The 12,863-nt window shown below is 47.8% G+C and overlaps 1 protein-coding gene across 1 annotated transcript; it reads right to left on the bottom strand.

Moving 5' to 3' along the window:
• Positions 1-175: 175 nt before the first annotated feature.
• On the bottom strand, positions 176-11,532 carry eci1 (enoyl-CoA delta isomerase 1). The gene is made up of 7 exons (XM_056287929.1): positions 11,455-11,532; positions 10,412-10,537; positions 7,926-8,053; positions 6,215-6,361; positions 5,093-5,214; positions 3,708-3,886; positions 176-2,464 (listed from the first exon to the last, which is right to left on the bottom strand). The coding sequence occupies exons 1-7, from the start codon at positions 11,495-11,497 to the stop codon at positions 2,298-2,300; spliced, it is 912 nt and encodes a 303-aa protein (XP_056143904.1). The 5' UTR covers positions 11,498-11,532; the 3' UTR covers positions 176-2,297.
• Between the last annotated feature and the right edge of the window lie 1,331 nt (positions 11,533-12,863).

Below are 12,863 nucleotides of genomic sequence, written 5' to 3'. Positions count from 1 at the left end.
GAGACGAGAGGAAGTCTTGAAATACTTAGGAACCTCTGTAGCGGCACAGAAAGTACTGCACATCTTCAGATGTATGACCCCAGGAGTTCAAGGAAGTTGACATGCAACAAAGGCTGAATATTACTTAAAAGCGTACGTCCCAAAGCCTACAAAAGACAAATGACGATGTTGTCCAAAGACGTTTATATGCAGTTAACGAAGAGGTACTTGAGAAAACTAACGACATTACCTTCATACACAAAGACAACTGCGTGACTACATTCATCTGCGACATTATCAGCCGTGTCTCCTAGTCAGACAGCTGGAAGCCGAGGCTGAACTGTGAGAAAGGGATTCCTAAAACCAAACATCGGGTGTTATGGAATAAGAGCACATTAAACTGACTGTTGGCCATATCTGAATAACACCGTGTGAGAACTGAACGAGGCTGATCCCATTACCCACACCAACACACTTTCTGGATGAGTGACACCCGTCAATCAAGAACAGCGTGAGCCAATGAGAACTGCTTACAGAGGAAGGCACCTGGCGCATCACTGGTTAAATTCGGTACCTTTTCCCACCCATCATCATGTTGGTACAGCATGTGGGGCGGCATGGCTCAGGAGGTAGAGCGGGTCGTCAAGTAATCGCAAGGTGGCTGGTTCGATCCCCGGCTCCTTCAGAGAGCGTGTCGAAGTGTCCTTGAGCAAGACGCTGAACCCCCTAACTGCTCCTGATGAGCAGGCTGGCGCCTTGCATGGCAGCCTCTGCCATCAGTGTGTGGATGGGTGGATGTGAGACCCACACTGTAGAGCAGTTTGAGTGGTTAGTAGACTAGAAAAGCGCTATATAAATGTAGTCATTTACTATATTTATGACCTTATGACTAGAAAAATGTAGTAAAACTCAACAGTCTTAAGGTGGCCCGTCTGAACATTTCTTACCACCAGACCATCTATGATTTAAATTCAAGTCTTCCAAAACTATCTGTTGGAAATTAAAATGCACTTTGAATCATGTGTTGACCGGGTCCCCCATCAAACAAGGGTACTTTTCATGCTCAACGAGTCTGGATCTCGAAGAGAAGGAACACTTTTAGACCTTTTACATTCACGGCTTCAGATAATGTCGTTTGACACTACACACACGGGCTTAAACAAAACAAAAAAGAAAGTGATGAAAATAATTTTTTGGGGGGGACCCCCCCTCTTTTTTTCTCCCCAATTGCACTTGGCCAATTACCCCACTCTTCTCAGCCCTCCTGGTCACTGCTCCACCCCCTCTGCTTATTTGGGGAGGGCTGCAGACTACCACGTCTACTCCGATACAAGTGGAGCCACCAGCCACTTCTTTTCACCTGACAGTGAGGAGTTTCACCAGGGGGAGCTAGCGCATGGGAGGATCACACTATTCCCCCCAGTTCCCCCTCCCCCCTGAACAGGCGCCCCCGACCAACCAGAGAAGGCACTAGTGCAGTGACCAGGACACACACCCACATCCAGCTTCCCACCCGCAGACACTGCCAATTGTGTCTGTAGGGACGCCTGACTAAGCCGGAGGTAACACGGGGATTCGAACCGAGATCCCCGTGTTGGTAGGCAACGGAATAGACCGCCACACCACCCGGACGCCCCATGAAAATGATTCTGAGTGTTCATCGTTTCTCTTGTTATTTAATTTTAAGTCCAATCAGAATGAAAATGTAATGATACTGAGAGACGCCTTCTGGAGCTAAAATTACCCACTTAAGGCCACTGGGACGCCGCCCTCAGAGTTACTATGAAGTTGATGTAGAAGTTCTCTCAGCTTCTTAAGGTCAAAGGTTAGGCACACTAGTTTTGAAGGTGTGAGGCTTTGTGACAATACCAAAAATGAGTCCTTGATAAGAACGGCAGCTTACATATCATAACCCTGTGGAGAAAACATATCCCAACTTCTTCTCTACTTCCGTCTTCAGGTTGCTGATGAACTGCAAATACAGTACCGTAAGGTGAAACACATTAGACACAAGCGTAAACTGCATTAAGAGCTTCCATGTCGAGGGAAAATAGTCTTGCTTGTAATTCTAGCCAAAACTGCCCCTGTTGTCTCTACATGGAGTCCATGTACCAGGACCTTACCATCGACAACATGCTGAATATTACATGACAGGAAGTAGAAACTACCTCTGCAAACTGACTCTAAACTGAAGACAGAAGGAAAAGTGGAGAAACCAGCAAACACAACCAGAAAGATGATGAAGAAAGGTGCATTTAAAGTACTGTCACAAGGTCCCTGTATTGTGATGATGGTTGGTATTCGTTCCTCTCCGTCCTCTAGCTCTTCCTCTTCTTCAGCATCTCCATATACATGCGTAGCGACTTCTGGATGGACTCTTTGGTGATGAAGCTGACGAAGTTTTGGACGTCGGCCTCTCTGTTGGACAGCAGCTTGTCAATGGTCGGCTTCCGCATCATGGATTTGGTGATCTGCCTTGCATGGTCTGGGGAGTTCAGAGAGCAGGCGGTTAGATCAGCTGTGGCCAAAGCGGACTTGGTGGGATTCAAAACGGGTTCCTGTCGGTCCCCGGTAGATGTTGTTTAGATGGTCTGCTGTTCTGTCTTTGACTCCTGCATCGCTCACACTAGGTTGTTTGTAATGTGTCCGAGTTAGCGAGGGAAGGTGCCTACTTGATAACCCCGACGACACGGCCCCAAAACAGGCTCAACCCTTTTACCAGCGGGTTCAGTTAGTTTAGTAAGTGATGCTGCTCGTGAGATGGTCACTAGATTCATGACGCCGGAGTCTGATGTCCTCTATATAATAACCACTAACAGGTTAGCACACTCAGTCAGCATATAGGTTAACACATTAGCTTGTTGTCTGAATTGGACTTCAGTGAAATACTCATTCTACATGGTGACACTGGGAGGCAGGCGGAACGATATTGAAAAAAACTCACATTACGATATTTGTTCTTTCTGCGATATATATTGTGATATGAAAAAATACAGGAATTTTCACCAGATGACTTGAGTAGCTCTATTTGGAAAGAATTAATCATTCTAGGGCGTCCGGGTGGTGTAACGGTCTTATTCCGTTTACCACCAACACAGGGATCGCCGGTTCGAATCCCCATGTTACCTCCGGCTTGGTTGGGTGTCCCTACAGACATAATTGGCCGTGTCTGCGGGTGGGAAGCCGGACGTGGGTATGTGTCCTGGTCTCTGCACTAGCACCGCCTCTGGTCGGTCGGGGCACCTGTTCGGGGGGGGTGGGTGTAGCGTGATCCTCCCACGTGCTACGTCCACCTGGTGAAACTCCTCACTCTCAGGTGAAAAGAAGCGGCTGGCAACTCCACATGTGTCGGAGGAGGCATGTGGTAGTCTGCAGCACTCCCCGGATCGGCAGGGTAGGGGGGTGGAGCAGCGACTGGGAAGGCTCGGAAGAGTGGGGTAATTGGCGGGGTACAATTGGGAAGAAAAAGGTGATAAAAGCCAAAAAAAGAGACTATTGTGCATGTGCACATCGTGATGACGATGCTGAAACGATATATCATGCAGCCCTACTAGGACTGTGACATCATACCCTGTGTTTGGGTAAATACTTCACTTTTTCTGGTAACAATAACAACTCACATTGACTGACTAAAGATGAAATCATCCTGTTACCAAGAGCAGTCATCACAATCCAATCTTCAATCCCAGTGAAGAATACACACTGACTGTTGTAATACCATCTATTACCTGGAATGGCCAACCATTTGGCCATGGCGTTCGTGGCTGTGGTGAGAAGCTGGTCTTCGGACACGAGCTGGTCCACCAGTCCGATCTTAAGAGCCTCTGGAGCACTGTAGAGAAGACCCTGCTGCAAGGCCATCTCTGTTGTCCGGTGGCCCACGGTATTCACCATGGTGTCCTTAAACCTGCAGACACAAGGGCCAATCTGTCTAGATGAGAAAGTTCAAAGTTGATCTAAATTCTACTGAAAACATCACATGCGAGTTGTAATCACTGAACACTCCGCACCCATTCAGGTGTGAATAAATTCATGTGTGAATAAAGTGATAAATCAAGAAAAAATTCTGCAAAGGGTACAGCACACAATTACACATGCTCTGGTGTCAGATATTCAAGACGGCTGCAAGGAAAAACCCGATGCCTAAATGTGAGATGATTTGTAAGCTGATCAGAGCAGTGTTACCACCATCATAATATCATTGTTTACCGCTTCCGGTGTGGGAAGATGGCGGAGCGAATTCACGTTTGCAGCGGCCTCACCCACCATCGGTGTGGGAAGATGGTGGCGCGAACTTGCGTTTGTGGCAGCCTCGCCCAGTGCCGTCCATGCAGTGCCTTTGTCCACATCTGCATCTAGGTTTGTTGTGTCTTCGTTTGATGGCTGGGAGAGCTGGTGCGGGATTGGCTGGGAGAGCTTGGTCTGCTGCATCCTTTGGGCCCAGGGACCGTGGGCGGCCCTGACCGGAGCTGTGACCGAGGAGGTAACACCAGGGGCCATCTGACAGGACGCGGAGGTGGGGCAGGGCAGGCTAAGCTAAATGCAAGCCGATGAAGACCGGCAGTTCCAACAACACTGACGGTGGTCTGGTGGCGGCCTCGCCTAGCGTTGACTGTGTTGAGGGTGTCTGGCTGGGAGAGCCATCGTTGGATCGGCTGGGAGAGCCTGGTCTGCTGTGTCTGGTGGGTCCAGGGACCACGGCCCTGCTGGAGCTGCGCCCGAGGAGGAAACACCGAGGGTGGTCTGACAGGATGTGGAAGCCAGGCAGGCTAAGCTAACTGCTAGCCCATGCAGACCGGCAGTTCCGGCAGTCATCCTGGCTGGCGTTCCTTCTCTGGACAGTGGAATTTTTGGACTGTGTTGCACTGAGTGGACTGTGTTGTTAACTGTTTGTGTTTGGTTTTTTGCTTTGTTCTGGTTTTGGTGGTGTCGTTTTTGGGAATTTTGGATGTGTGTTTTTGTCTTCTGTGTCGCACTGCTGTGGGCTGGGAGAAATGGAATTTCGCTTCTTTTGTATACGCAAGTACATGACAGAAATGACAATAAACTGTTCCTGATTGTTCCTGATCACGGCACCACCGCCCTAGCTACCGTCATCACGGTTACTCCTCACCAGAAAGGCGCTACAATGCCGAGTTGTGTCTCATTGAGGCCGATGCTGAAGCGAGGGTTGTCAACCATGACCCTGTAGTCACATGTTATAGACATCAGGCACCCCCCAGCTGGACTGGAACCCTGTGTAGGGACGGAGGAAAAAGGGAAAAAATAAGAAAGGCAATTAAATATCCAGTCTTGCATGCTTTGATTTGTTGTTGTCCACGTTGCAGAATTCAAGTAGAACCACACACAGCATCTTGCAGAATAAGAATGTGTCCAGGGTCTGAGCAAACACGCTAGGACCTGGGTGATACTGACAGAATCAAACATCACTATATTCCTTTTTTGGGATTTTTTTTCTCCCTTTTTGTCCTCAATTGTACTTGGCCAATTACCCCACTCTTCTGAGCCGTCCCGGTCACTGCTCCACCCCCTCTGTCGATCCGGGGAGGGCTGCAGACCACCACATGCTTCCTCCGATACATGTGGAGTCGCCAGCCGCTTCTTTTCACCTGACAGCGAGGAGTTTCACCAGGGGGATGTAGCGCGTGGAAGGATCACACTATTTCCCCCAGTTCCCCCTCCCCCCCGAACAGGCGCCCCCGACTAACCAGAGGAGGTGCTAGTGCAGCAACCAGGACACATACCCACATCTGGCTTCCCACCCGCAGACATGGGCAATTTTGTCTGTAGGGATGCCCGACCAAGCCGGAGGTAACACGGGGATTCGAGCCAGCGATCTCTGTGTTGGCCAACTAACTATCAACTATTACCATTAGCAGTTGACCTTACTTGAATGGAACTTAGTTTGAGTGAAGGGGGATGCCAGCACCACAGGATTTTGCAGAACTGATGTATGCGTTTAACTGGATGAAGCAGAACCATTTTTCGGAGTTTTTCCTGCCTGCAGCCCTTCTGATCTTTACAATTTAGATGCCCGTCCTAACAGAACTGCCATTTCCTGAGAAGTTATATCTCGACGAGGAAAATTAAAGAGATATTTTGTCTTAATTTTTGATTCAAAGAAAATCTCATCGCCGTTATCATTTTGTCAACGAAAACTTATCGTTGATATTTCGTTGACAAAAATCAGCACTGCCAGAAACACAACACAGAAACACACGCTGCTGCTACTTGCATTAACTGCTGCGATGGTGACCATGTTGGAGCCATAGAGCTTAAGCCACATCTCCTGCACGGCCTTCCAGAACTCTCCGCAGTGTTCGGGACTCTTCCCAGACATCTCCATGATGTCCAGCCCCGCTGAGAAGATCTTAGGCATGGTCTGGAGGGGCAAAACACACACACACAGAAAAGACACGCATTAGAATGTCAGTTTTATTTTCCATTCCATCCATCTATTATCCAAGCCGCTTATCCTAATTAGGGTCGCGAGCGGCAGGCAGGGAGACAGACACCCTGGACAGGCCGCCAGTCCATCACAGGCCGACACACACACACATACACAGGAACAATGTAGTACGGCCGATTCACCTGACCTACATGTCTTTGGACTGTGGGAGGAAACCGGAGCCCCCGGAGGAAACCCACGCAGACATGGGGAGAACATGCAAACTCCCTACAGAGGACGACCCGGGGTTTGAACCCAGGACCTTCTTGCTTTGAGGTGACCGCGCTAACCACTGCACCACCGTGCCGCCCAGTTTTATTTTACTATTTGATTTTTTTCGCTTCACAAAAGAACGTCGCAGACAGCATACTCTACGTAGCAGAAAAGATTTTTTTTCAGCTGCACGTCCGTTCAGCTCTTTCTTGACGGGAAAATTTAACAGGATTTTTCATTGATGCCTGAACATAAGCTTAAGATAGTGGGAGGCTGGGCGTCCAGGTGGCGTGGCGGTCTATTCCGTTGCCTACCAACGTGGGGATCGGCGGTTCGAATCCCAGTGTTACCTCCGGCTCGGCCGTGTCTGCGGGTGGGAAGCCGGATGTGGGTATGTATCCTGGTTGCTGCACTGGCACCTCCTCTGGTCAGTTGGGGCACCTGTTCGGGGGAGGACTGGGGGGGAACAGCGTGATCCTCCCACGCTCTACGCCCCCCTGGTGAAACTCCTCACTCTCAGGTGAAAAGAAGCGGCTGGCGACTCCACATGTATGGGAGGAGGCATGTGGTAGTCTGCAGCCCTCCCTGGATCGGCAGAGGGGGCGGAGCAGAGACCAGGACGGCTCGGAAGAGTGGGGTAATTGGCCAAGTACAACTGGGGAGGAAAATGGGGGAAAAAAAGATATGAGGACGTTGTATTCTTTGGGATGAAACCGGTCGGTAAACACCATGTTTGTGGATTTTGCAGCATTTACAGAGCACAGCAACGCAGGTTTCTAACAAACGTCTTAGAGTAGCGGGAGAGGTCTGGTGATGAGTTATTACATCTTTGTACTGAACACGCCACTCGTCCACAACAACCCTTTACCTGTTTTGAGCCGTTCTTTTTTCAGTATTCACATTATATTGTGAACAATTTCGTTTCTTGCAATTGTAGGTCTTTGGATTTCAGGTTTGTATCATCACACTTCAGATGGCTGCGACCCCTTACTACAACTCTTTTTTTTTTTTTTTGCCACAGATTAGCCACGTGTTCGCTTTTTCACCCTTATCGGTTGTATTGAGACCTCAAACACCCATCAATGTGGTGCTCATCTCCGAAGATTATCTCAGAGCAGAACGTCCACATCTCCAAGGCTTGTGTCGACCACAGACCTTATTTCAGGGTGTCAACAAAACCCCGTTCATGTGTCACATGCAGAGAGAGCAGAAAGAAGGAAGTCATGGTGGATCCAACCCCAATGTCTGAAACCACACGTCAGGGCCAAACCGCCGCACAACGTACCGACGTGATGATGAGACCTCTGCAGCTCTTATCCATCTCCAGCTTCTCCACGCAGATGTTGAACTCTGTGAGGAACTCCAAACTCAGACTGTTGACCGGAGGACTCTGCAACCTCATCACCGCCACCCCTGCAGGGAGGTGAGGAGAAAAGGAGAGAGAGAGAGAGAGAGAGAGAGAGAGAGAGAGAGAGAGAGAGAGAGAGAGAGAGAGAGAGAGAGAGAGAGAGAGAGAGAGAGAGAGAGAGAGAGAGAGAGAGAGAGAGAGAGAGAGAGAGAGAAAGAGATGGTGTGGTAAAGGATGAAAAGGGGTGAGAGGACAAAAAGGAGGGAGGGATAAAGGAAGCCGGGATGGAGTGGGATGAAAGGAGGGACATAGATAGGGAGGGAGAGAAGCCATAAGAAGAAGGAAGGAGGGATTGAGGGGCAGAGGAGACAGCAGATGAAGGAGAGAAAGGGACAAAGAGTAGGTTAGTTATTTCTTAAGAAAACGCTGCTGTAGAAATCTGGATGATCTGGGAAGCCAGCTTTGGGAGCGGGCAGGGAGCTGGGTGAATGGACAGATTAATGGAGAAATTAAAGGTGGCCGATAGGAACTAAAATTGATATGGCAATATTTTCCTCTGTCTACATGATAATAATACTGCAATATTCATTAATTCAGTTATTCATTCTCCAAACTGCTTATCCTGCACTCAGGGTCACGGGGATGCTGGTGCCCATCTGAGCAGTCATTGGGCGGCAGGCGGGTAGACACCCTGGACAGGCCGCCAGTCCATCACAGGGCCCACACACACACACACACACAAATTCACACCTAGGGACAATTTAGTACAGCCAGTTCACCTGACCTACATGTCTTTGGCCTGTGGGCGGAAACTGGAGCCCTCGGAGGAAACCCACGCAGACACGGGGAGAACATGCAAACTCCACACAGAGGACGACCCGGGACGACCCCCAAGGTTGGACTACCTCGGGGCTCGAACCCAGTACCTTCTTGCTGTGAGGCAACCGCGCTAAATACTGCAATAGCCATCCATCCATCCATTATTCAAAAGGCTTATCCAGATTCAGGTCGCGGGGATGCTGGAGCCTATCCCAGCAGTCATTGGGCGGCAGGCGGGGAGACACCCTGGACAGGCCGCAAGTCCATCACAGGGCCAAAAATACTGCAATATACAAGATAAAAATGCAGAGTCATATTTTATGAGCTTTTGTAAAGTGGTAACTGACAAAAGATTTAGTTTAACCTTAAGGTAACAATCTTGAGGATTCTCCCTTAAATGAATATTGGTAAGGTTACTATTTTTCACGTCACACAGGAAGTGATGTGTTTTCCGTCACCCATCAGTGGTTGGTGCACTAGAGAGGATAGTTGGGAAAACACTGTGTTCTGGTGTTGTGGCTGACAAACTAGTTAGTAGTTCCCAAATACTATGCCAAAAAAGAACGCAACCGGAATCTTTAAAATTGATACTTAAAATAACCATAAAGTACTACATACTGCAGATACTGAAGTATGCAGATGAAAAACACTTTTATTGTGTAATTTCTTTTTAATTTCTGAGGTGAAACAAGGAAAAGTCACAACATAAATAGAGGTATATGGATTAAATATAATGTGAAATTAAATAAGAATATGTTTCAAATACCCAGGAGGTAAAGAAAATGACAATTATTATTGCAGCATGAAAAGAAAACGTTTTTTCCTCTAATGTTTTTTTCCCCCTTTTTCGACCCCAGTTGTACTTGGCCAGTTACCCCACTCTTCTGAGCCGCCCCGCTTGCTGCTCCACCCCCTCTTCCGATCCAGGGAGGGCTGCAGACTACCACATGCCTCCTCCCATACATGTGGAGTCGCCAGCCACTTCTTTTCACCTGACAGTGAGCAGTTTCACCAGGAGGATGTAGAGCGTGGGAGGATCACGCTATTCCCCCCAGTTCCCCCTCCCCCCTGAACAGGTGCCCCAACCAATAAGAGGAGGCACTAGTGCAGCAACCAGGACACCTACCCACATCCGGCTTCCCACCCGCAGACACGGCCAGTTGAGTAGGGACATCCGACCAAGCCGGAGGTAACACGGGGATTCAAACCGCCGATCCCCATGTTGGTAGGCAACGGAATAGACTGCCACACTAACCGGATGCCCTCCTCTAATGTTTAAAGTGTAGCTCTTAAACAGCATAAATGGCAGTGAATCCAAAACTGCTGCAAATGGTACGCTTATCCAGAAATTTTAGCCTATAGCAAATTACCAACAGCAGCTAAAAGCTATATCACCATATAACCATAACCAAAATCCCAGAAAATATATAGCCTCCTATCACAAAATCGATACAAAGGAGGTGACAAATAACATGTGCAGAGATAGAAAATGAGGCAAAAAATGTACAGAAGCAATCAAAAGGATCAGAGAAAGAGAAAGAATGTTGGCACACAGAAAAAATCAAGCCATGTTCTTAATGGCATCATGTGCAAAACCATATTACCTGTGCTGCTGTCAAAATCCACCTTGATTTTGGAGGAAGTAGAGTTGCTTCTACGCTGAGAGAGAAAGTATGGAGAGACACACTCTCTGCCATGTTTACTGGAGGAGGACAACTGAGACAGGAGACCTGAGGCAAACAGACACACAAGGTATTTAGTAAAATTTGTCAACAAATCGTAGTCCAAACTGTAATAGTGATATTATCATGACTCCAGTATCAGGTCGAAGACTACAAGTTAGTTTTTCTGGCTTTTGACTCATGCAAGGGGTGGTGTAAGCACGAACAACATAACGAGAATTTCACCTCAAGATGAAGGTAAAAGAAACTGACAGCTTTTTTTTTATCACAAGTGTTAACTGATGTGCACCATAAATCAGTAGAACAGACCAATCTGAATTCAAGATTGTGCAACGAAACTCCAAAAACGCTTTGTGTAATACGAGCATGGTAAAAAAAAAAGTGCAAATAAGAAGTGCACGGTGCAGAATGTATGAAAATATAGCATGTAACAAACACACAAATCTGCAGAAAACTGCAACAGTTCAGGCAGATAGAGCAATGGCTCGGTGAGTCGGTGAGATGAATTTATGCCATGCATGTTTATTTCCAAAATCAGCTGCCGTATCACAACTATTAATAGTTGGTAGAATAAGCAGGGGGTACTCCTATTAGATGCTGTGTTAGCATATTATTACATCTTGCTAGTGGTGTTCCTTTATATCAGTGTGTGTCTTTTGTATTTTCTTTCTAATCCGAACTGTGCAACAAATTTCCTATCCTGCACAACAAAGTTATTGATTGATTGGTTAATTGATTGATTACTTATTTGACTGACTGATACTGACTGTGGGGGCATAACGCTAGCGATGACCTCTGCCCCAGTTTGAGAAACCATGGGGGCAGCAAGGGTGAGAGGCGGCTAATCAAGTTAGCCGTGCTAGCTTGCTGGCGACGGTTTGCATTTTAAGAGGCTTACATGGCTGACCGTTAGACCGGATGAGGAGCATTAAAATCTTTTATTTCAGACGTGTGTAACGACGTACCTGGGAGGCCGCGTCCGACCGAGCTTCTTAACGCGTTCGCCATCGCGTCCTCTCGTTTGACTTGACGGTGGGGCTGCCGCTTCCGCTGTGGGCGGGGTTAAGGCGGGACCATAAATTGAAGTCGTGCGTATGATTGGTGTAGATTCACGCGACGGGCATATTTCAGGGGCAGTGATTGGCTAATGAGCAGGGACCCAACCTGCTGATGCGGGCCAAGGTGAATTTGCTTTTTTTTTATGATAATGAGAGAATATATAGTTTTCTCTCTACTGACGACACTTGTATGTTGAAGAAAGAAGAATATTAGGGCCAGTAGAGTGGCCAAATATCAACCAATGCTTGTGCACCTCTGCAGGAAAAATCCGAATCAACCCACCAATCATCATAATGTACCTGAGTAATGAAAAGGTGGGAATGTGACCGTGGTAGCCCCCAACCCCCCCCCCCCACACACCACCACCTCTTTACTGGAATCCAGAGCACCAGATAGAAAAAAACAATCTGAACCCAACCAAGAAACGTTTCTATTTATACCTATAAATGTATAAATAACGCCTGGCGTGAATAACTGCCTTCAATAAAAGAAAAATATAATAAGACAAATTTATATCTAAAAGTATTTATTTATGGTTCAAATGCAATTACTGGATCTGTAAAAGAAATACAATCATGGACATTAAACACAGCCCAAGTCTTACTTTGGCGGTACAGCGACTGTACTACGGTAAAGCCTCTACACTACATTACACAGAATGTATTTGTGTCACTAAATACACATAGCCGTCCTCAGACAGCATCCGGGTGTGGGCCACTCCAGGAAACGATGCTGCACTGGTGGTCTTCTTCTGGCCCTGACAAAATGGATGTGAGCCTGAAGTGGCCCACATGTGTAATAGCAAATATGGCCCAAATATGCCAAATCAAATGTGGGCCTTTTTTGTGGCAAAGATGCGTTGCTCTGGGCAACATGTGATCTGGATGTGACCCTGAAGTGGCCCGTGTGGTAAATAGTGAATTTGGTCCAAATATCACAAAACACATATGGGCCACCTTTGGCAAATATGTGGCACATGCAGCATTGCTATGGCTTGGTTCTGGCCCAGATCTGGCCAACAGGAGCGGACCGCCCGAGTGCCATCGTTCCACACAGTGTGTGGGCCGGATGGAAGTGTCAGCGTGGGACGGGTCCGGGCCTCAGCAATTTTGCTCTCTGGGCCTCCTATGTACAGCACATCTTGCAGGGTCCCGGTGTGCAATCTGCAGATTCTATTCTCCTTGTACCACGTGAACGGATGTGCACGCTTTGATTATACGTCACACATACAGAATGTGGCTATGTGGCAGCGGAGAAGCTACAGTACCTCCATCCATCCATCCATCCATCCATTATCCAGACACCCTGGACAGGC

This window comes from Lampris incognitus, chromosome 10, assembly GCF_029633865.1.
Source record: "Lampris incognitus isolate fLamInc1 chromosome 10, fLamInc1.hap2, whole genome shotgun sequence".
In the NCBI taxonomy this organism is placed as follows: Eukaryota; Metazoa; Chordata; class Actinopteri; order Lampriformes; family Lampridae; genus Lampris; species Lampris incognitus.
Note: the sequence above shows the minus strand (reverse complement) of the source record. Positions and strands in the feature narration are given on the sequence as shown.

Bases quoted from the DNA above. Each gene is read 5' to 3' on its own strand.
- eci1 (XM_056287929.1), bottom strand. From the start codon at position 11,497: ATGGCGAACGCGTTAAGAAGCTCGGTCGGACGCGGCCTCCCAG. The intron at 10,538-11,454 runs GTACGTCGTTAC...TGTTTGCCTCAG, and splicing joins GGTCGGACGCGGCCTCCCAG to GTCTCCTGTCTCAGTTGTCC. The intron at 3,887-5,092 runs GTGAGGAGTAAC...TTGTGTCTGCAG, and splicing joins GGCATTGTAGCGCCTTTCTG to GTTTAAGGACACCATGGTGA.